Source organism: Meles meles, chromosome 7 (assembly GCF_922984935.1).
Source record: "Meles meles chromosome 7, mMelMel3.1 paternal haplotype, whole genome shotgun sequence".
Classification (NCBI taxonomy): domain Eukaryota; kingdom Metazoa; phylum Chordata; class Mammalia; order Carnivora; family Mustelidae; genus Meles; species Meles meles.
The window spans coordinates 37,736,391-37,761,325 of NC_060072.1; the positions used below are offsets into that span (position 1 = coordinate 37,736,391).

General features: G+C 35.0%; 1 protein-coding gene across 19 annotated transcripts in view; it reads left to right on the forward strand.

Moving 5' to 3' along the window:
- PPFIA2 (PTPRF interacting protein alpha 2) overlaps positions 1–24,935 on the forward strand; it is a 498,399-nt gene that overhangs the window by 429,563 nt on the left and 43,901 nt on the right. For 10 of the 19 annotated variants that reach the window (XM_046013267.1, XM_046013269.1, XM_046013283.1 and 7 more), the window contains one exon: positions 7,427–7,520. In XM_046013267.1, the coding sequence (XP_045869223.1) occupies positions 7,427–7,520 (94 nt within the window). Of the gene's footprint in view, positions 1–7,426; positions 7,521–21,725; positions 21,735–24,935 lie in introns of all 19 variants that reach the window. The other 9 variants (XM_046013266.1, XM_046013270.1, XM_046013268.1 and 6 more) reach the window with 1 other exon arrangement.

Below are 24,935 nucleotides of genomic sequence, written 5' to 3' on the forward strand. Positions count from 1 at the left end.
CCCCCCCCCCTTTTTTTTCATATTTAATTTTTAAGTACTATGCTGGAAAGGTAAAACACATATACAAGCCAGGTCTACCTGGAGGTACCATTTGAATTTGGGGAGGGTATCCTAACCGAGGAAGTATTCCTTCTAGCAGATGTGGGATCTGGTTTTAGTTTCTCTTTCTCCTTTTATTTTTACTTACTCTCTTCCCATATTACAAATTCCAAGATGAAAAGTTGCAAAAACAGTTTTCGTAATCTTGTTGAGGGGCATAGAGGCCACAGGACCAATAAGAACTTCTGCTGACTTCCTACAACAGATAGTCATCTGTCAAGACTTAGCAGCCAATGACCACAGCCTTTTTTTCCTGATTTATGCATCTACATGCAAGGCATCGCTGATATTTCCATTAGTACTTAAACATGTTATGTCTAATCTGTATTTAAAGTCATCACTTGATCCTGCCATCTTCCTTAGATGTTGACTTATCTTTCTCCTACCTCTAATATCCAAGCTTAAATGAGTTGTCCACAATTACTATTTTCACATTCTCATCTGTCAGTCACTTTATAACCTACCACAGCCTGACTTCCACACAAACTACTACTAAAATTCTAGAAACAATTTTAGTCTCAACCAACATAGAAGATTGGTTAAGACAATGAAGGATGACTGTTATCCCAACAATTTAAGAGGATAGTAACACACTCATGATTGTATTTATTATGATGTGGACTTAAGAAAGAAGCAGTGTATCTGAAACAGGAGAACTCTTCCTTTTAAAAACATAATTTGAAAGATTTTGGTACCAAAGTTGTACGTATAATGAATGATAGATATAAGCGAACATGTAAGAACAATGTCAAAAAGGCCACTAGCCCCAAATAAATTGATGATTGGAAAAACTGTCCAGGCCAGAAGGGGACTTACAAAGTCCTATTATTATTTCTGTTTAGTAATTTTAAAATTTAAAGGAAATGAATAAAAGTGGGGTTTATCATATGTGAACAGTGTATACAAATAAGTGGAACTATTCAAAAATTCATTTTTGCTTTTGCTTGCTTAAAGAGAAAGATTTGACCCAGAAAAGAAGCATTAACAAGAGGGAATTGAAACCCAATAGGGTTGAGATTTTGAGGGGAAAAAAGAAAAAGAACACAGATATAATCCAGAGTCATTTCTGTCTTCCTACTTTGGAGTGAATAAGCCCATGTGGAGCCACTCTTACGTGTAGAGCGCCAACCATGGACTTCAGTAAAATGGTGAAAGCATAACTGTTGGCATCAAGGAACTTTCAGCTTATTAAAATAGAGTACATAAGCACATAAGGCCTTTTATTTTAAATAAAACAAAACCGTCAGTACGTTCCTGACTCAGGAAAATTTTACCTGCTATGATGTCTATCCTACCCAGATACCTAGGGATGGGGATTTTGAACCCCATAATCTAAGATTATACATTGGTTATGGGAATCCTGACTGGCCTGCCTTTTAATTCTATCTGAAGGCACTAACCTATTTTGAAAGAAAGCAAATTAAACTGGATTAAAAATAACCATGTCAGATGACACGAGTTTGTTTTTCTGACAAAGTTACTCAGTTACAGAACAGGAAAGGCAGTGGGTGAGCTGTGACTCATGGCATCCCTGTGGACAAGATGTCAAAATGGGGTCTTGGTGATGGAAAAATTCAGTGGGGTTTATATCTGCTTGAATAATCCTCCTATTATAGTGCTAATGAGTGGAGTGATGCCACCTTGGATCAAGGTCTCTGGTGGCATAACTAGGACTCCTCTCTCTTTGATCAGTACATCCCCAGTCACTTGACATGAGTATTTCAATAACACAGGTCTCTGATTTATAGATTACTGATATGGACAAAAAACACAAATGAAAAAAAAAATAGAGTTGTTCCTGAAAACTATTCTCAAAAATATCTGTCCATATGATCTTAATACATTCTTTAGTTTACTACTTGGGAAACACCCAGCTCTCTCAGGTCTTCAGAGAACCCCAATTATAACGACTATAAAGAAAAAAAGAACAGAACACACACGACCATCCTAGCTGACGTTAACAGTGAATGATAAGGATAAAGAAAAGAGGCCATTGACAGACATTGTAAGAGAGGTGAAAAGAAATCAGATGAAGAAGAGATTTTTTAAAAATGGAGTACTGATCCAATAGAACCAAATATGACAAAGGTGTGGGAAAGAAAAAAAAAGTAAAAACAGAAAAATATATTAAATTGGAACAGGCAGTGTCCCCAGTTTTGGGTGTATAAAGTACATATATAACTGAGTAAAAATAAATATTAGATAGATAGATAGATAGAGGCTTCTTTTGGAAATTTCCTTAAGTGAAAAGCAATACATTTTTCAAGAGATTTTTTGCCTCCTAAATTGCAGTTCTCTTTCCTTTATGGTCATCTGCCAGATTGTATTATAGTTGCCTAAACTCACTGACCTACTATAATTAGCATAATGTAGAAAATACCTTCATAATGACAAAAAACAGCATCAATATTGCACCAGAATTATTCAGCAAGCATCTTTCTACACATGAAATTTGGGTGGCTTGTGCTGGCCTTTACCCCAAAATTTTGATTTTCCTAGATGCTCTGGAGCCAACAGATACAATAGAAATTCCACAAAGTACCAATTACAAATGACTCATGCTCTGCATGATGAAAGGGCCTTTCTTTGAAGAAAGCACTATTTAGCTTTCATTGTGAGTGTATTTATTACAGTTTATGAGCTAGGCCCTATGTCTAGGTGCATTTTTCAGAAAGCTAACAGACTAATAGATAGAGAGCAATTAAGTAACTGTTTATAAACTCAAAGTGTATTTAAATCCCAGTGAATGCTATGGATTAATACTAAAGAAAAGTCAGATGAAAGAAAAGATGAAGCCACCAGTGGGCAATAGATTGCAGTCTTCATCTCTCTGGAGTTAGAGCTCCCTTTTTAAATACAAGGACAGGGACTTCTGTTGGACTAATGGAGAGGTACAGACTTTGCAATGTGGGTTTTGGCTAGAAATTCCTATAGACTTGTACTTCAAGGGCCAACTTGAAATAAATTAAGTTGAAAGGAATCTAAGGACCAACCAACACAGAGATATTTTCCCTCATAGTTCAGATGAACAGATAGCTGCAACCAGTACCATTCATAGATCTAAGTCTATGAGTGAGGGTCCTTTACTGAATTCCTTGGCCAGGGTCTTACGAAGCCTCACACTTTGCAGCACCCTCCTTGGAATTTTCTGTTATCTCTCTCTAACTGGGAGTCTGGGGCTGGCCGTGCTCTCTGGGCAGGACTCTTAACCTGTGAATCTAATCACTAGAAGCACTGAAAGAAAAAAAAAAAATTTAACCTTTCAGACCCTGGGAGAAACCAGGGAGGTAGTGCCATCTGGGCATGGTACCTGATCCAAGCAAACAATGTGGATCTGAGTCCCTGTTCCTCCCCTTGAGAATGTACCTTGACTCTCTTTCCCATGTTTGGGTTCAGCCAGATATCCCAGGGAGCCCAGAGACTTACACCCATGAGGTGGTTCCAGGCCAGTGGCCCAATTCTGGTTGCAGGAGGGTGATCTGACAAGTGAGTCACTCAACTTCCTGCTGTCTAGAATGCTATTGTATGATGTTGGACCACTAGGGTGTTGTCTTCCTGATTTGGAATAACTAAAAGTTTATATATAAAATAAGCTGGAAAAAAATACTTGAGTGGGACCCTCACATCCTAGGAGTAGTCCTGTGTCCAACAATTTCAGCTCCTCGAAGACCTCACCAAAGTAAGTATGCTTAGTGATACCCCAGAACTTAACTGAAGGCAGGGATTTAGACTTGGGTATTTGCATGCACAACTACCAGGTGACCACTGACAAAGTGATAAGCAATTTATTATCTGAGGAATCCAATGAATCATGAAACTCAAGCCTTCAATGCCTGAGCACCTCGTGCCATGAGAAGGTAGAGAGTTAATGATGCTCTCTTCACATTCCCAATGAACCTCCCAGAGAGTGAGTAATCCCTAGCTTCCACAGGCTAGAGTTTCATATCAGGATCACTCTTGACATTTTAAGGACAAGCTAAAGGATTTTCTACTCATTAAAGAATTTAGAATCCTAGTTCCCTGCAACTGATACGTATTAGTTTCCCTTTGCAGTTACTGCGACATTTGAAAATGTGCCTCCCTCCCCCCATCAACATATGCAAGTACTAATTTCCTCCTGGAGATCAGTATGTCTCCAGTTTAGAACAGTTAGATCCGTTTAGAGAGAGCTGTCCAACAGAAATATAATTCTAGCCACAGATGTGAGTCACATGTATATTTTTTAATTTTCTAGGAGTTATATTAAGAAAAGTAAAAAAAGGGGCACCTGGGTGGCTCAGTGGGTTAAAGCCTCTGCTTTCGGCTCAGGTCATGATCCTAGGGTCCTGGGATCAAGCCCCACATCGGGCTCTCTGCTCCGCAGGGAGCCTGCTTCCTCTTCCCTCTCTGCCTAGTTGTGATTTCTCTCTGTCAAATAAATAAAATATTTTAAAAAAAAAAAGTAAAAAAAAAGGCCCGTGAGCTAAATTTCAATAATTATTTAAGTCAATATATCAGAATATTTCAACATGTAATCAATATAAGATTATTAGATAGCTTATATTCTCTTTTTTTTTTTGCATTACATTTTCAAAAGCACATGTATATTTTATACTTCTAACAATTAATTTGGACCAGCCACATTTCAAGTGCTTTATAGCTCTGTATGACTAGTGAATAAAATTTTGGTATAGATAAATGGGCAGATATTCCTAAAGTCCATACAGCCATATGAACCCACTACCACCTAGACAAGAATAAGACAGACTATCTCCAGAGTCAGATGATCATCTCTAGAGTAAGAGTTCATCAGCTGGTTTGGCTGAGATGATCTTTACCAGTAGCTGGAACCTGAACTTGGCTGGATCAGTTCTATGAAAGAAAGTTCTTATCCAGAAATATTTTAATTGGGTTAAAAAATGCACCTGATTATACATTTGCTCCTGCTTAAGGGTACTGTCCTACATGTGATCCTTAAAAATAATTTTACCTACTATGGCCATAAATGTTGTTTTGAAACAGGAGATATCTGTAATTCTCTATTACATGCTGTATTCAAAGGATATTAGATTTTGAAGTATTCAGAGTATTTTTAAGCTCCTCATGCTTTTTATTTTTATGGTTTTATTTACAAGAAACAAATGCTATTATCATTTTTTTCTGGGTCTAGATTTGACTCACAATATTCTTCCAGAGCTGTCTTTTTTTCCTTCCCAGAGCTATCATATGTTTAAAAATGTTATTTTTGCTAATTAAAGTGTTGGGTTCTTGAAAAAAATAATTTAGATGTTCTTCTTTGCTCAGAAAAAATAGAAAGCCTGATTCATACAACCATTTGGTGGTCGAAATGTCTTGTTTAACCTAATGGGTCTACCTTATCAATCTCTATGTTCCCATCTGAACTGATGAAGAATTTTTTAACTTTTAAGTGAATCTTCATTTCCATTTCAAGAGAACAATTTTATTGTTACTTGCAGACTGTGAATAATAATTTATGGATATATAGTAAGGCAGGTACACTGATGAGAGAAATAAAATGAAAATACCCACTCACTGTGCGTAAGTGGAAAATTTCACATTTAAAAATGACCCCCATGGGGCGCCTGGGTGGCTCAGTGGGTTAAAGCCTCTGTATTCGGCTCAGGTCATGATCCCACGGTCCTGGGATCGAGCCCCGCATCGGGCTCTCTGCTTGGCTGGGAGCCTGCTTCCTCCTCTCTCTCTCTCTCTGCCTGCCACTCTGCCTACTTGTAATCTCTATCTGTCAAAAAAAAATAAATAAATCTTTAAAAAAATAAAAAAATAAAAATAAAAATGACCCCCAAGAGTCGTTCAGTCAGCCAGTGGATGATTTTCCTAATGGTACCAACAATGAAATTCTTTCATAATAAAAGGTATTTAGGTATTAATTGCACATGTGCATAACTGAATAAAATAAACTTTGGTACCCAGATTCAAAATTATTGACTAGATCTAGACAACAGTCAGTGTGTTTTCAATTAAACAGGACTTTGTTATAATTTTACAGTTCAGTAACAGTTACTAGACTATGAGATTAACATTTATACCAATGCTCCAGAATTTATAGCATCGAGTATTATAGATTGTTTGCTAAAATAAATTATGAAAAACAGTGACAACAAAGTTTGTCACTGGTACTTTAATAGGATATTTCATTTCACTAGAAAAACCATAACCTGGTCAAACCCTGCAAATGTGAAGCTGGGAAATTACAGTGACAGAATGGTAAAAATTAACCTTAATAATTGTATTTATTGATATATTGGTGACATTTGTGTGTCTGTGTAGTCTTTGTAAGGGTTAGTATTAGCTTGAGTCTTTCTACCTAATCTTGAGTTTAACTGGAATTTTTAATCCCTTACACTTAAAAAATATGTATACCTTAACCCACTTAAAAATACCTTGGCTTCATGTGTTTTGCATATAGTAAATATAAGAGAAAATAGAGCTCAGGATTAAGTTCTCATTTTTCGATTTTAACTAGAATTTATGAATTAATTATGTTTATGGGTCCTGAATGAAATAAGTGCATTGTAAAAGTGTAATTCTGTGTTTCATGCCCAGCATACTTTTTTTTCTTCCCTCTTTTCCTTGCAGTGTAATGTATATTGAATATTTTCCAGCGCTAATAAAAATGACACCATACTAAATAATCTATGGCATGCTGGGTAAAAGCAGTTCTTACTAAGATCTTCTAAAGACATGATTTTTTTCCAGGTATAATTATAAAATTTACAAAACAAAAGAAAACCTGCCAGAACATAAGAAGTTCTGGAAGTAAGGCTTATACGGAAGGATTTAGGAGTCAGCCAGGTGAGGAAAAGAGGATTCCAAAAGCAAGATAGGAAAAATCTTTAGAAGTCAGCAAATGCTTCTTCATTTCCTTGACCTGGAATTAAAGACATGCTCCTGATTGGGTTCCTTGGGCTATCATTTATCCCATTATACATAAAATGTGTCATATTTTTCAAATATTGAATAAAACCTCACTCATTACGCCCATATTTGCTCTTGTTTTTCATAAGAGGAAAAATGGACCTGGAAACTGGCAGACTGTATTTGTCAATGCATTTATTATGTATCATGTTGCTACTGGGCGCAGTTGAATAGGAGGCTAATGGGGTACCTTTTCTTTTCATTCTCTCAGTGTATGTTCATTTATGCACCCATGCCATTTTACGCATGTTGGGTTGGAAATACAAAGATGATCTAAGAAAGAAAAAAGAAAATGTAATACTGAAATGTTGACCAACTCACTTTTTAAAAATTTATTTTCAGAACTGAAACAATGTATCCAACCCTAATATGAATAGTTACTTCTTCACAGGAGGCTTTATGGAGACAGAGGCTGCGGCTCAGGAGTCCCTGGGGCTAGGCAAACTTGGAACTCAAGCTGAGAAGGATAGAAGACTGAAGAAAAAGTAGGTTTGGAGATTTTCTTCTTTTTCTAGTTTTTACTGACTCTGTTATTTGTGGGGAATTAAAAAGAGGGTAGTTGGAAACCATAGACCAAAGCCACTATTGTCCTAGTATTCCCTAAAACTTCTCAGTGCTGGAATTTCCTGGTTCTGCTGAGCTACAGTTTGAAATAGGTGTACAGATCTTTGCCCTATAATAGAAATAAATGGTTTATTCTGAGAGACCAATGCATTTATTGCAAAACACATATGTATTTAAAATATTTAAATGTAGCCTCATAAGTAATATAATAATCTATTTGATGTTAAATCCAGTAATGAATTGGTACAATAAAATGAGAACCTATACCATCCAACTTTGTGTTTCCTCTTACAATTCAAGTACCTCCTCTTAAATTGGAGTATTTAAAAGGAGAATATTTCTCTTTCTGATTGAACATAAACTTATTTTAGACCCGGAGCAGATTGTTTTGCATCTGTCAGGAAACTGATAGTGTATCTTTTCATTCACATGTAATATGGAACATTTAAATGACTTGCAAAATTGGCAAATTTTGAGTCCCAGCAGCTGTTAGAAAGCTAGTGGGTCTATAAATAACATATTTTTAAAATACAAAGCATTTTCAGTGATGAAATAGTACCTATAAAACATGTTCTTTAAAAGCCAAATGATTTCTCTATCCCCGAATCTATTGGTTACTCCTTTTCCTCTCCTCTTTCTCAAGTATTTATTACATTGTGTTTGTAGTTTTCATGTTTACCTTCTTTCCTATGTAATAATATTCATTGCTCTAGTTACCATTATTTTAACAGATATGTTCATATGGTTATAGTATTTGGGATAATCAATTGAATTGATATTTTACCTTTTCATTTGCTTTACAGATTACAGATGTTTACTAATAATGAGGAAATTGCAAGTTGTAGAAGAGCTCACTAGCCTAATTATTTCATTAGTTTTCTACTTAATAAAATTATATATGTATATATGTGTATCCAAATTTAATAGAAACACTGTGCAGAAATAAAGAAGTGACCTTGAGAGCATTATTTCTTGAATACAATCAAATGCTCAGTTGCATTCAGTAGCAGTAAATATTTCTTCTTTCATTATTGATCACTCAAAAATATAATTAAATATTATCACAACCTGTTCGAACTCTCTTCATTTTATTTATTATTATCAAGGAGTGCTTTATTCAATTTTATGGCTTTTTAATGAGAAAAACTAGATTCTTTAGAATTTATTTCAAGTTTAAAGAACTTCCAATTTTATTTATTTAAAATTACTTTAAGTCTAAAGGAATAAGAGTAATTAAAATCCAGACCGGCAAATGAACTTGGTCTATTCCACTTAAAAGGTAATTTTGTTTTTTTCCATAATGAAATATTTATATATAACAGCAACTTGACCAGTTTTCACATTGCATAGAAGGGTGATATTGAGGCAAATAATATATTTCATTGGTTGTTTTGAACCAAATTAATGTCTTTTTTAATGGTTATGAAGTTAAACATTTCTCATTGTGTGGTAATTTTAAGACTAATGTATTTAAATTTTATCTATTATTAATTTTAAACACTGTTGGATTGACTTAATGTTAATTTTATGGAATTATTTCTCAAATCCTAACTACCCTCATAGGCAGAAACCGATTTTAGTTCTAGATTTGGGCTGAATATTTTACTATGCTTGACTTTTGAGTTTTATTTTGCAAAATAATTTGGCCAAATATAACTTTAAAATGTGTTAAAGAAAATACTTGTCTTTAATAGTAAGAAGAATATTAATAACATTCTATGTTATAATAAAGGATAACAATTCTTAGTACAGTTATTTCCTTTAGGATAATGGTATATGGGTTAAAATGAATCCAATAAGAGAAGAAAGAGTTGCTTAATGGAAGAACAGAAGTATTTCTGTTATTATTGAATATTCCATGACAAGAACCTCAGGAGTATAAATATGTAACCAGTATTTATGAGATGTGTGTAAGTGCTAACCCTTATCAGGACTTGAATGACTCTGCACTTTGGTTTCTAGATTACCAAAGAGTGAAGTGTCTTCATGTAATGAGTTTTATAAGATAGACAAGATCAATTGTTTCATGTTTATTGGTCTTTCAAGATGGAGAAAAAATTCAGGTACATTTTACTGAAAAAAAAAAACTGAAGCAGAAATGGAACAATTTCTTTCAAAATAGGGAACACTATAGGTTTATGTGCATAGTTGCAATGACTGTAGCTTCTAACAATTGTTTCCTTATGTTCTATCCACTGACCAAGCCAAATGATGGTTCCAGGACAAAGTACTTAGTTTAGACCTATGTTCACTGTCCCAAAGTTTATTATCAGAGCTTCATCAGTCTCAGTGGCAATAAGCAGAGCTGAAGAAAAATATTTTTTTCAACTTTGCTAGCATATCAGGTATCTACAGTTGATAATCTGCAAATTTAAACTTAATCGAGAGAAATCTTATCTCAAGAAGTTAGTTATGACACATTTTTAAAAAACCATATGTGGGAGATACTTTCAGAGAACAGCATTCAAGATATTCCAAATTCTTGCAAAGTTCAGAAATTTGTAAATGTTGGCAGTTCCAAACAAAGGTCTAATTTGAGGCGCATTTCCCATCTAGCAAATTAAGCACACATAGGTTTGAACAGCTTACTGGATCTGGGTCCTTACTTCATTCTACTTTTACTTTGCTTTGTGATGTAGGCATTTTTTTTCCTTGTATTTCTAGTTATTTCCCTATGATTAGACATAGGAATAGTACAATAGTGGATCTTCTAAAGAAAATCTTGTTGACCTTTTCCTTCCCGATTTGGATATTATCATGCAGGTGCTGTTCCATCAGAGCAGCATCTTAGCTAGGCCCAAAGTCCATCTACTATTGCTCTGTCTGGTTTGCTTTTACTCCTTATCTTTACTGTTCTTTCCTTTAAAACTTCAATGGCATTAATTATTCCAGCAGGTTTATATAGTGTACAGTTAATACCTACAATAATTGTGTCACCTTGAAACTCATCTAGTGATTCTTCAAGTACTTCACATTAATTTCTGGTCTTCCCCACTACAATTTGAACAGTTTTTCTGCAGCCTCGTGATACAGCTCTCCTAGTCTTTAAGCACTGGGTCACTTACTATTCTCAATATCTTCTCTCCACATGAAAATTGTGATTCTCATGGTTCTCTTGATATGGGCTCCTTCTGGAGTGTCACAGCTTTCTGAGATCTTGTCCATCATCCTTTGTTTGATTTCAGTGGACTCCAGGCACCTTCTCTGACTTAACACATACTAAATGGCATCTCTATTTCTAAAATTCACATTATGAGCGCCTAGACCTGAGAATTTCACCTCTCCCCTTTTATACCTGTCACCCTGATCTTTAGAAACTTATTCATCCTTCTTAGTTCTCTACCCAATGTTCTAATCTACGATCTATAGCTACTTGCTCAAGATGGCCAACTAAAGCTAACCACACCACTACAAGATGTAACTGGGGCATGAGAGAAACTATTGCAAGGTCACAGACTTATGTGGCCCATCAAAATCTGAATTTCTTTTTATTGTTGTTTTGTCTGAGCATAATATTTTTATTGAAGTATAACTAACATACAATGTTATATTAGTTTCAAATGTACAACATATTGATTCAACAATTATGTAGATTATTCAGTGCTGAATTTCTAAATGTTATTTAACTCCCCAAATTTTCCTTAGAGGTTATGGGTCTTTTTAGGACCCAATAATTAGCAACTGTTCTTCGCCTACGTTTAGAATTTGATAATAGACACAGGAGTCAGGCAATCAGAGATCAAATGTCAACTTTATTACCAACTGAGCTGTTAGGATTTAACTGACAAATATGGCAAAAATGGGGGCTTCCCAACACTGAAGCCCAGAATTAGAAAACCTGACACGGAAAGAGCTGGATTGTCACAGGCTTCCGAAGTGTGCAAGTATAATCCCTACCTATCCAAAAAATAGCATCTGTGATATTATGATTAGATAAATGTGTCTCTTTAGCATCAAGGACTATGAACTCACAAGGAAGGAAATGAAATTTTATGTCATTAACATCTAAAAAAATTTCAAAGTGTAACATTTCAGTGTTAAATGTATTAAAATCTCATCATATTTCTTGCCTTTATTTTCCTGGAGTATACATAGCTGACAGTTTTCCATATCACTATCTCTAGAAAAGCTATGGTAGGGTGTATGGCAATCTCCCTGAATTTTTAGAGATCTGCAAATATATTTCACATATAACATTAGTTGATAATTGCTAAAAGTGTAAAACTATTGGTTCAAAGTAATTTTCCCTCAAAATTTAAAGGTACTATTCTTGCTTCTAGTTATATCTAGTATCACTTTATTGTCATTCTTTTGTATATAATGTGTAGGATTTCTTTTCTCTCTCTCTGAAAGTTTTTTTTTTTAATATTTTATTTATTTATTTGACAGAGAGAGATCACAAGTAGATAGAGAGGCAGGCAGAGAGAGAGAGAGAGAGGGAGGGAAGCAGGCTCCCTGCTGAGCAGAGAGCCCGATGCAGGACTCGATCCCAGGACCCTGAGATCATGACCTGAGCCGAAGGCAGCGGCTTAACCCACTGAGCCACCCAGGCGCCCCATCTCTCCGAAAGTTTTAAGATTTTTCTCTTTATATTTGGGGTTCAGAAATATCCTAAGTATTTCTATTCAAATTTTTTTCTTTTTTCTACCTTATACATGTTTTGACTTAAAAACTGTTCATTTCTAGACTCAACTTTAATTCCAAGAAGCTTAGAGACCTATAAGATTAAAGACGAAGTTATCTATTTCAGTAGTAATACGCTGATCTAACCCTCATGACAGTCCTTGATAGGCAGTGAACATATTAAAATTGACAGAATATCCTGTGAACGGTTACTTATCTCCAGAAATACAAATTCTGAAATTTTTATCTTAATTTTTATGAGAATTTTCCTCCTGCATTTTTATACTACATAATTTTTATTGAGATGTATATGCATCCTAAGATCTTTTGTATCTTGAGACATAAATTGAAAAATCCCATATTAATATTGATATATTAATTTATCATTTTCAATCTTTAGTTATAATATATGTAATGTATTATTATGTTAAGTATGCTATATTCTTCCAAGTGGATATCATTGCTAAATGAATATGGATTTGAAATCAATTTTTCAACATCATTAAAATGAAATTAACATTCCAACTCAGCTATCAGCAGCATCCTCCAGAGAAGCGGTTTTATCCTTGGAGCCTGGCAGTCATAGTTAATCATTATCAGTGAATCTTTATGTTAGAACTTCAAAAGACATAAAAGTGAGGCTCTGTAGATTTAGTTAATTTATTTCCATTGCAATCCTTAGGGTCTTCCTCAGTGCATAATCTTTAATGTGTTTTGAGATTCTGCACTTTTAATCTTTGGCATTTGGAAGGTTCAGAGTTGCATATCTCTAAGTAAAATAAGTATCACTGAAAATATTCATAATGAAAGGTATTACATAAATTCAACATTCATTCATTCAATAAATATTTATTAAATGTCTGTGTGCCAAGTTAAACTTACAAATGAATTGTATTCCAGAGGTTAATTTGTAGATGTGTGTTAGAAGCTTTGAATACATTTTGCCACGTAAGTAATGGTATATATATGGAAGGTAAATGTCTGCTTCCTCTGCAAAAGTCTATTCTGTAAGCATGCTATAGGAATGGAATCTGACTAGAGAAAGCAAAAGGGGGAATTTGTGGTAGGATATTAGAGAATCTCAGAGATTTCAGAAACAACAGAGACAGCTCCAAAATTTCAACAATAAGAGATTATGAAATACTTCTCTAGAGGGTTGTCAAGAGCTTTTATTTTCTGTTTCACCCCATTCCAAATTTTCAATTCCTGGGAGAAAGCATGTAATTGGCTCCATGTGGAACCAATATTTGTACTTGAATCCATCAGTTATAGTCAAAGGTTCATTTAATAGAGATATGACCACAGGAGAACATTCTGGGGACTGAACTCAAAAGAATCTAATAAAGTAGAATATTTCAGAACCTAAACCTAATGTTCTCAATATTTCTCTGGGAAAATGCGTCCCAGCTTCCAACTTAAAAACTTTGCAAGCATGTCTTCTCTACATACACTGAGATAGAGCTACCATTCCCTTGCCATCCAATCCTATGTACATAAATACTTCCAAATACATATGTATTGATAATAAATGCTTAAAGCTAAACTGATACATTAAAGGCTAGCAATTTTCATCTTTTTTTTTCAAAGATTTTTATTTATTTGACAGAGAGATCACAAGTAGGCAGAGCAGCGGGCAGAGAGGGGATATCAGGCTCCCTGCTGATCAGGGAGCCTGACATGGGGTTCTATCCCAGGACCCTGAGATCATGACCTGAGCCGAAGGCAGAGGCTTTACCCACTGGGCCACCCAGGTGCCCCAGCAATTTTCATCTTAAATAAAAACTAGACTGGAAGCTGCTTCACCAAAAAAGACATTTTCCTTCTCCCTACTTTATGGAAACTTATCTTTGTCAACTCCAATTATTGTAAACTGTGAGACAAAAATTCTTTATTTTCTGAAAAATCTGGTTCTTCAAAATATCTACTTAACACTTAGTGATTTTTTAATATTTGTTTTCTTAGACCAAAAAATATCTTAGGCAAAGAGTAGCATGTGTGTGTGTGTGTCTGTGTTTGGGTGTATATACATGCATGTATACATACATTTTACATGTACATACATACACTTAAACACACATATATACATACATCTATACATGTATATTACCTGTGTCTATATAAATATCTTTTAGATTTCAAGTTCGAAAGGCATTTCTAAAAGACAACTGAATACTCAAAATATTTAGGAGAATAGGAGAATTATTATTATAGGGAAAGAGCTCAAAAGTATTTGGAATAGATAATGACATTTTAAAATTAAATTAAATATTTATTTCTACTAATATAAGCACAATTTGGAATGCTGATTGAACCGTTTTTCTTTTGAAACAATAGAAAAATTTCAAAAAACAAAACTAAGAGCAATAATAAATACTAGGAGACATGTATTTTATCTAACGTTCACCTACAATGGAAGAAATTATAGATATAAGCATAAGCTAAGTAATATTTTTATTTAGACTACTACCTATAGGTTTTAGTGTTTTCTCTTGTGTAATTGTGGATGCATGTTCTAGGAGTCTGCAACTATGTAGCTTAATTTTGTTTTCTTTTAGAATAATGAAGCTATGATTTTTTTTTTGCTTTGTATAATCAATTTCATTTACACGTTAATCTGTATTTTCCAAGAAAAAAGCTGTAAACACAAGATACAATACATTTCAAGTCTAAAACAGAGTAAATACACAAAATAAAAATAATTTAATGATGTTTCAAAAAAATAAAAATAATAAAGTGCTGCAAGCCTAAAGCCACCTCATGTTCTTATTTGAAAGTTGTTCTCCAAACTAAAGACTGGTCACCTCATTGTTAGATTCTAAAATAATGTATAAAATTTATTAGATTATTTTTGATCAATAAGAAAGGAGATTACTGGTGACCAAGAGTAAATGGAGCCCTTTAAGAATAAGCTAGACACCTTAGAGGAGGAAAAATGCTATAGAAACACCATTTATTGAGTTCAGAAAGCATTTCATTTATTTTGTAAATGACACTTCTAAACATAAGATTGGGTTGAAACTAACAAAATGGATTTATATCTGATGGGACCATTGTGATCAAAGGGGCTGAACAAAAGAACTGATAACACAGAAAGGGCCAGACTCAGCTCTTTCACAAGTGATTTAAGTAATAGTATCAGATTTGTGCAGGAATGAAGCTAGAAGGCATAGTTAAGGTTTTAGAGAAATCATTTTGTTTAAGGAAGACCTTTACATAGAGATCCAGATCAAACAAGATAAAGTTTAATAAGGATGTTTATATAATTCTCCATCCAATTTCACGACTACCCTTACCAGTTACTTGTGTATAGGAGGCTATGGTGTGTGTCTACGTAGAGGGGGATCTTAACTGTAACTCCTAAGATAGCAGTTTCTGTTAAAGTAAATAAATAAAGACAAGTTTGCAATGTCTGACAAGGAAGGTAATGATTTTCGGTACCCATAAAAGCAATTGATAGGGCCCGCATTCTATGCACTGCACAGATCACATAGCTGGATATTGTGTTAATTTCTGAGAAATACTCTTCAAGTGAATGTGTTCAAACCAGCATCTATTCCAAGGAACATGGTCAATATCTTCGTGATAAGACCTTGGGCCAAAAGTCAGAAGTTGTTACAGATAAGTTTGAGCTGAATCTAAGTGAGAACTGTTAGCAGTCACATATCTGAGAAGAAAAAATTAACCACCCGGAAAGAGAGTTTTTCCTCATGATTCTGTCCAATGTAGAGCTGCCACGTATGTGTATGTGACAGAATTATTATAGGGGGATTCAGATTTTATGAGAGATTGACTTACATGCTCTTCAAATTGTCCCTACCCTGGAATTCTATGATTCTCCATATAATTAAGAGAACAGAACTCAGGAGAACCCTTTTTATCTTACTTTCTTTTTTTTTTTTTTTTTAATATCATAGTGCCTGGCATACCGGAAGTACTCAAAATATACTTTCTGAATAGCTGAATGCCTGAATAGAAACTGCATGGGGAAAGAACCCTAAAGAAAACCTAAGGAGGGCACGTGTAGCATGGAGCACGGGGTGTTACATGCAAACGATCAATCACGGAACACTACATCAAAAACTAATGATGCACTGTATGGTGACTAACATAACATAATAAAATATTATTAAAAAAAAGAAAGAAAGAAAACCTAAGAAAAGAACAGATATTAGAGCAGTGACTTCTACTCAGATGAACAAACCAGGAAACTGGACTTCATCTTCGCCCTTGGTCTTTCTTGTCCTTATTCTTCCTCTGTGCACCTCTGTTCACTCATATACCATCTCTTCAAAATCTCTCCAAGGAATTGATTTTCTTCTTTCCTTTTTCAGACCATCGTAGTAAAACCATGTTCTATTCTTGCCTTCCTATGATACGTTCTTCACACTTCAGCTAAAGATATCTATCCAAATTAAGTTTCTGAACCTGCCTACATCCTTCAATTATTACTTAGTTTCCTTAGGATAAATTCCGGATGCCTTTATATGGCCCGTACGTCCCTGCATCATCTGGTCCCTGTTTATCTCACCAGCTTTTTCTCTCTCTACTTCCCATCTTGCATGTTATGGTCATAATATATTTAATATTTATTACTTATTTGTAATTACTCCTCTCTCCCTGTGTGCATGTGTTCTGTTCCGTTTTCCTCCTCATTCTTTGTATAATAATGATAATCATTATCTATTATATATGTAATAACTAATAAGCACATGGGGCAGGGACAGTATTCTAGGTGGTGGTCTACACATCTCACATGCATTCTCTTTTTCAGTTTTCAAAAAGCCTTTAAGGTAGCAGCTGCTTTTTTCCTCTACCTGTGAGGAAACATAGCTTTCCAGTGCCTGGGCCATACAAGAGGCCGGACCTCCAGAGCTCAGCTTTCCTCTGAATTATTTGGGATCTCAGGGTAAAGCTGCAATTAAAAGCATGTGGTTGTCTGTCAACTGGACCTTGAATATCCTGTATAATTTTGGATGCTTTATATAGGGAGTCAAAAAAAAGAACTCCTCACTCTCTTTATACTCTGAAAAGGGTAGCATATTTTTTATAGAGAATAATTAGTTTTTCATCTGACCCTATCCCATCTTTCAACACGAGCAACAAATAACATTCAAACCGAACACCTTTTTTTTTTTTTAACACTGGAAGGGGAAGGTAGTTTCAAAGCACAAGATGTAACTGTGTTAAAGATTAATTTTATTTATATAATTAGCCACATATAATATATCAAAGTTTGATAAAAGAATAGTAATGGTCACTTATAAATAAGCTTTGTAAGAAATTTAAATCTGTACTTGAATCAATCTTGGGCTGTTCATTCCAATGAAACTTACAAAATCAGTTTCAAACAGCAAGGATAATTAACCTCCTTTTTTAAAAGAAAAAAAGTCACTAATTAAGGTACATTTAAATATAATGCTGGCATCTTAATATGGAAAGACTTCTCCCCATTTTTTCTGACATATATAGGATCTTTTATTGGCTCTGCATAGGGTTTTCATAAGGTCTTTGAAGATGCCATCTCTTCCCGCAGTTTTTTAAAATTAGCCAGCCATCGAGCAAGGTTGTCTTCCTTGTTTGCATGTTCCTAAGAAGGGCAGTGGTTATCTATATCTCATTGCTAGAGTTTTATTTTAAAAATAGTTCTAGACCAAAAGATTTCCACTAAAAAATGTATGTATGTTTTCTGCACGTGTATATACAAAAATAAATGTTTTTGTTTCAGATTTTACATTATCAAAACTTTAAGCATGGGCCTAACTGGGTTAAATTTACCAGACAAATGAACAGCAGAATTCTTAGACGAATAAAGATTTCTTAATTTCTTAACCTCTCTTAAAGAGTCTCAAGAATCTCAAACTTTAGGGACGTCTAGGTGGCTAAATCGGTTAAGCTGCTGCCTTTGGCTCAGGTCATGATGCTAGGGTCCTGGGATTGAGTCCCACATCCAGCTCCTTGCTTGGCAGGGAGCCCGCTTCTCTCTCCACCTCTGCCTGCCACTCTGCCTGCTTGTGCCTTTCTCTCTCTCTCTCTCTCTGACAAATAAGATCTTTAAAAAAAAGAATCTCAAACTTCAGCTATTTGAAATCAATATTAACATTAATGAAAAGTTTTCCCAAGTAGTGTGATGATGAACCCTACTGAAAACTTCTGAATCATTTCCTTTTAATTATAAAGATAACTGGAAATGTGCCTGAACATTTATTTTATCTTTACCCCAGCACACTAGCCCCTTTCTGTTCTCTTCTTGCTTCCTATTTAGTTTTGACTCCATGTGCATAATTTCAACACACTCAAAAATGCCTCGTTTTTTTGCTTCTCTTTCATTTGGTTGTATCCAAATGTCATACTCACGGCCACCAATGAATTTTCTTCATGTCTGTATTTGAACACCTCTGTGCTGCTGGAGGACATTATAGCAGAAGAAGTTGAGCCAGCTTCATTTAGGAACTCAGCAGTGCCCGATAATTGCAATATTTTTCTTTTACCAATCTTGTTTCTACTCTTTGCAACTTTCCTTAGAGACCTCCACGGTCCTCAAACCTGCATCTTCTGCAGATGAGCTCGCAGTCTGCCTCAGAGGGAGAGTAAAAAAAACCAGCAGGGTTCCCTGAATTATTTGCTGCCAAATACTAACACTAGTCCCTCTCCTGATTTATTAGAGGAAAGTAGGATACTCTCTTCTTGCCCGAACCCATCACTTCCCAGTTTCTCAGTCATGTTGTGATGACTTCTCATTTGCTCTTATGCCTTCAAGTTCTGCTCTCTTCTGTGTTTTGGCCGTCAGCATTTAAACATTCTCTAGTTTCACCTATTAAGAGAAATCTCTTTATTGGATGTTTCCATGTCAGTTACTACCCATTCTCTTCCCAATCCGGTGTTAATCACTGATTTTAAAATCTTTCCAAATCACCAGCTTGAACCTTGAGAAGTGAGAGACAATCACATTCCACATATGAAGCTCATGTTGTGACTTACTGATCATGTGAAGTTTTAACATTCAAAGTTGACTCGTTTATAAACAGGCAAAGGCCCATTCATTCAGTAAGAGATCTAGAAGATGAAAGTGAGACAGCTGAAAAGTTTCAGGTACCCATTTTGGACTATGACATATGTTAGCTGGTACTGTCTCCCTGTGTCTGGATGTATGCTGATGTTCCCAAGGAAAACATGCCAATAATTGGTTTTGATCTTATTCATTAGATGATAACTTAAAACCTGTTCTTTTTCTCTGTCAATTAAAACTTGTTACTTGCCTGGTACTCACAGTGGTCTTTAACTGAACAACATTTATTTTTCACAGAATCTGTCTTGCTATTATCATAACCTTGACAATCTGGAGTGAAGAGAAAAAAGAATAATGAGGTTATGTGTTATTGTAAATAACTGCTTGTAGAAAGAATATAGAAAGAAGAAATAGTAAACACTTTATCTAAATGAAAAAACTCTGCAAATATGTATTCTCTCTGACATGAATTTATAGTATATTCCCAGAATATATCAGAGTCACTTATGACTCTAGCTTTTTGTCCTTTGCAAAACATTTAAGTCATGAGCGGAAATACTTCATATTAGCAAATGAGAATGACTGGCTGCTCAGTATTGTTTTAAATTACTTGAGTATGGAGAACAAGAAAGTTCATAAAGACTCAGAGAAATCAGACTGCTTACAAAAGTTGGTAACAAATATATCAACTTGAAACAGTCCTTTTTGAGTGTCTCCTTTATGTCTGTGTTTCCTGATTTTCATAATTTCTCTTATATTTTATATTTAAGGTATTTTTATTGGGATAAGTTTTCTGTTTTTGAAAATGACAAATGAAGATGTGAGGGCTATTAATAGTCCACTGTATGCAGATTTAATCAACTTGTTTTATTTGAGAGCAATTCCTAGATAGCTGGTAGGCTGCGAAAGATTATTTTGCCCATGGGAATAACTGGCCCCAAATACTTTTGGCAATTTTCCTGGAGAGCTCAGAAATTGCCTTTTTTAAGAGCTCATCAAAGAGTTCACAGGTATGTTGACAGGAAAGCTATTTTAATCCCTTAGAAGCATTCTCTTTTTGGTTTTAATTTTCTTTCTGTTGCATGTGTGATGTAAAAAAAGATACCTTAAATTTCTTAGAACATGGTGGTGCCAATGCGTATGGACATTTATGGTTTTTGTTCAGTGAAAATTTAAAGAGCTTCCCACAGCTCTGCCGGAGCTAAGGCCAAAGAATATGCATTCTCCCAAAGGCCTATCTAATAAAACAATACCTGGTTTCTCTGAATGAATGCGTTTAGATGAGGCACGTACAGGGTGTTCCATTGCACGTCAGCCTTTTTCTTCACAATGATTGAGCAACAAAAATGGAAACTAAGTACCTAATTTCTGAGATACGAATTTCTGCTTCATATTTTGTTGTACTTACTATATTTTATGAGTTGTAGTAAGTTTTATTTTTTTGAAGAATTAGTCTATTATGCTTGTATAGAAAATTTTAAAATAATATTCTCATTGCTTTTTGTTGAATTATTTAAATTCCATATTTTCCCAGTGCCACTACTATATCCAGGGAGCAAGAAGGCTACCTCAAAAACTACATTTAAATTAATGCTGTTTTGTGATGTTTTATGGTAATATTGGTGAACCAATCGAGCTTGCTTTTTTCCTCAGAGAAACATTTATAAACATCTGTCCAAATAAACATTCCTATTGAAAGAGACTCAATTGGCACTAACACCATTTATTTTGCCAGCTCAAACAGTGGAGGAGGAAATAATGTAGCAGGAGGACAGGAGTGATAGAATCCTTTTATGCTTTCTCACGTGCTGAAAATGGCAAATGCATACTTATAAAAATAACAATTATTATGACATGTGTGAGACTACTAAAATTATGGACCCAAAATGTAAAATTTCTTCCTGCCCCAGATTAAGGTGAAGAAACTGAAAATCAGCACTTACTAATAATTTTGACCAAATCATGTATGAGAACTGGAACCCAGATATTCTGACCCTCACCCTAGCACTCTCCTAAATCGCTGTCTCTCCAGGGGTCCATCATACTTTGTCTTGAGCTCTAACAATAAGCATGTAAGGCCATCTGAGGATGTGAGCACTGTTTTGTAAGTATTGCTTCTATTTGCAAAACAAGCCAGGAGTGGCCTGAGGTAAAGAATGTTCTTTAATAAAGTGCCTGATTTCTTCCCGGGGTATACTAGAGGCTGGGAAAAATGTGGTCATGCATGTTTCAGAGTGGCTCATTTTCAAGAGACAGACTTACTAGTCAACAATTAGAGCTGCCCTCAACCTGATCATGCTTTTGGACGCAGTGAGTATTTGTGTCATGGTGAAAAAACAAACAAACAAAAAAGACACCATGTCTTTCTCATATCTGAGCTTTTGCACATCTGAAATGATGCTCTTGTTTTATTCCATGGCTTTCTTTGGACTGAAATGTATCCATTAACATTTGTGTGCTTTTCTTTTCCATCCATCCTTCTCCATCTCATGAAAAGCACATCTGGGTAAGTTGAATGACAACGGCTGCTGAACATGTTTATTTTCAGCACCATCCTTTTTTTCTTTTATCTTTAGTATTTCTCTTTTCAGTTGTAACACAAGCTGCACTGCCTCTGACCTAAATGAAAATTGTGAAGTGTATTCATTTCTACACCATAAAGGAATCATTGGTTCAGAGAAATGTTCACACTCAAATTTATGATGGTGGCCTTGCAAGCACTTCTGTTTCTTCACTTCTATTAGGCACATGTCAAAGGCATTCCAGATGTCATTTCCTTACTTCTCGAGTCATTCTCTAGGAGTTAGTATGGCACTCCGTGAGGTTTAAGTCATAGGCCACTTCAGTACTTTGGACAAGGCTGCATAATCGGGTCCTCCTGTGTGTTCCCTAGTGCTCCTTGGTTCCCCTCTGACTTTGTGTTCATCACTAGAACTGTGCTTAAATGAAGAGGGTTAAATGCTCGATCCTCCCCAGTAGGACTTTTATGCCTAGATTCCAAAGTAATCCTTAGTTTTGGTTGATTTCTTTGGTTGTGTGTGTTCTTTCCAGTATTTCCTATACTATGGGTTAATATCCAAAGTTTTAAAAATCTAAACTACTCAGTCCTGCTCTTTGAACTAAAATTAAAACATGTTAATATCTGTTCCTAAGACAAATTGGGTTTCAAAGCAAAACAAGTTGTGTACAACATTTATAAAATATTTACTTTGGTGTAAACTTTTGCATTGGTAACATGGTGAGCTTTTAAAAACACTTTAGTTAGGGAGAGGTATTGCTTTTAAATTAAAAACCACACACACACACACACACACACATATTTGGCAAATAAAATGGCTCCATTGAGATGCTATTATCCAGGAAGCTATGGAGAGTGCCCCTAATTTGCTATATAGATATTTTATATACCAATACAAGGTCATGTACTTTGTAATATTGCTTAGTTCATTACTACTATGGCTTATATTTGTTATGCCTTTCTGCTCTAATTCTAAGCTATATTTACTGTTACTAATTTTTTAATAATGAAGAATTTACTTCAGTTAGGATAATTTATGATATTAAGGAAAGCTGTAGTGAGTGTTCTTAAAAATGCAAGGCAAGCTGTGGTTAGGGTACTGTTCAACTTTGCTAACCAGACTTGTAAACCCTTACTTTTTAAAAATAATGAATATTCTAGATATTAGATTTAAAACATTGTTTTCATGTCGTCATATAATACCAGTCTTCTGTTTCCTAATGACTTTTGTTTTTTTTTTTTAAGATTTTATTTATTTATTTGACAGAGAGATCACAAGTAGACAGAGAGGCAGGCAGAGAGAGAGAGAGGGAAGCAGGCTCCCCGCGGAGCGGAGAGCCCGATGCGGGGCTCGATCCCAGGACCCTGAGATCATGACCTGAGCCGAAGGCAGCGGCTTAACTCACTGAGCCACCCAGGCGCCCCTCCTAATGACTTTTAAATTTCATGAGTAAAATAATCCAAATAAATAAAATTTCATTTCCCTATCACTTTTTGAACAAAATTCTGAAAAAGAATAAAATCATGATGCATTGTCATTTATGGACTTTAAAAGCTGATGTAGGGCGCCTGGGTGGCTCAGTGGTTTAAGCCACTGCCTTCGGCTCAGGTCATGATCTCAGGGTTCTGGGATCGAGTCCCACATCGGGCTCTCTGCTCGGCAGGGAGCCTGCTTCCTTCTCACTCTCTCTGCCTGCCTCTCTGCCTACTTGTGATCTCTCTCTGTCAAATAAATAAATAAAATCTTTAAAAAAAAAAAAAGCTGATGTAATTGTCTTCATGCTAAAATTCACATTCTTGTAGTCTTAAACATGCTCCTGGAACTTAACATTTTAGGGCCTCAAAATCATTTCCCTAGGAGAATCTCTAACAGAAAGCTTAGGAAGTTAAAGTACAAATATAGTGAAAATATGGAAGATCTGAGGTGGAAGGATCATTCATTAAATTAGGAAACAGAAGATAAGAATTTAAGCACCAAATTTCCCATGTGTTGCATACCCTTGAGTAAGTGACATATTCTCTTTATTTATGATACTACCATCAACTTCCTGCACCTCCTAAGAGCATGAGAAAATATGTGTAACCTCAGAAGCACAAAAACTAGAATCTTCAAAATCTGAGTTAAGGAGGGCTGAAAATTAGATCAGGTATGAAGGTATTCTAGTCTAAATGACATCCAAATCACCTGAAAATTACCAGTGTTCCTCCAGTGAGTCTCCACTTTACTATCAGGAAGTGACTAGGGAGAACAGACCATAGAGTCTTTCGAAAGTGAAATTGTTCAATAGAAAGTAATACAAGTCCCTTTCGTTTTCAAGAACAGCATGAGTGATTATATTGCTCCATCACATTTGTGTGTGTGTGTGTGTGTTTATGCCTTTTTAATGGTTTTGAAACTGATTAAATTCAAAGTAAAGTGAGGAGAGAAATTATGTAAATCCCAGTTCAAATTCACAAATAAATTAAATTTCTGAGACTAAGCCCTCCATTTCAGAGCAGCTTGAAGGGAAAAAAAAAAGTTTCAATATGAATAAGCTTTGGTTTTAATGTAGTCAAACTATTTCAGTTCCAAACAACCTAGCATGTGTTCTTAGAACCTAAATAGAATGCGACTTAGATATGTAATGGTCTTTTGTATGCACTTCATGTGAAAATGTGCCATAATACGATATACAAACACACATTCACTCACACACACACACAAAATCACAGTATGCTGTGCTTTTAAAACCAAGTCAACCATGTTAATGTTGAATTCAAAACTCTTAATTTTATGGAGCTAAATATGTGTATTTAGGCAATCAATGTTCTGAAGCAGCTGATTGGGAATTTGACATTTCTGTTTAGAATAATTATGTGAGTTAAGATATACATTTTCAGCTTGCACATGTTAGAAAAAACGTGGGTGGCACCACATTTTGTTCGTATTTGCTGACCAGAATTTCAAATAGTTTCTCAAATATGTAATGTTGCTTTTCATAGAATTGATCAACAAGTCTAGATTTCTGAATGATAGAGTTATATAGCCTGTTGTCTGAAATTTGAGGAGATCATTTCCTACTTACCCTCCTGACTATTGAATTTTAATGGAACAATTAGTAATGATGTGAAGCAAAGTGTAAGTAAATTTACTGCTAACATTCTGTAAGGGAGATTTATTCTCTGGCCTACAGTGTTAATAAGAGATTC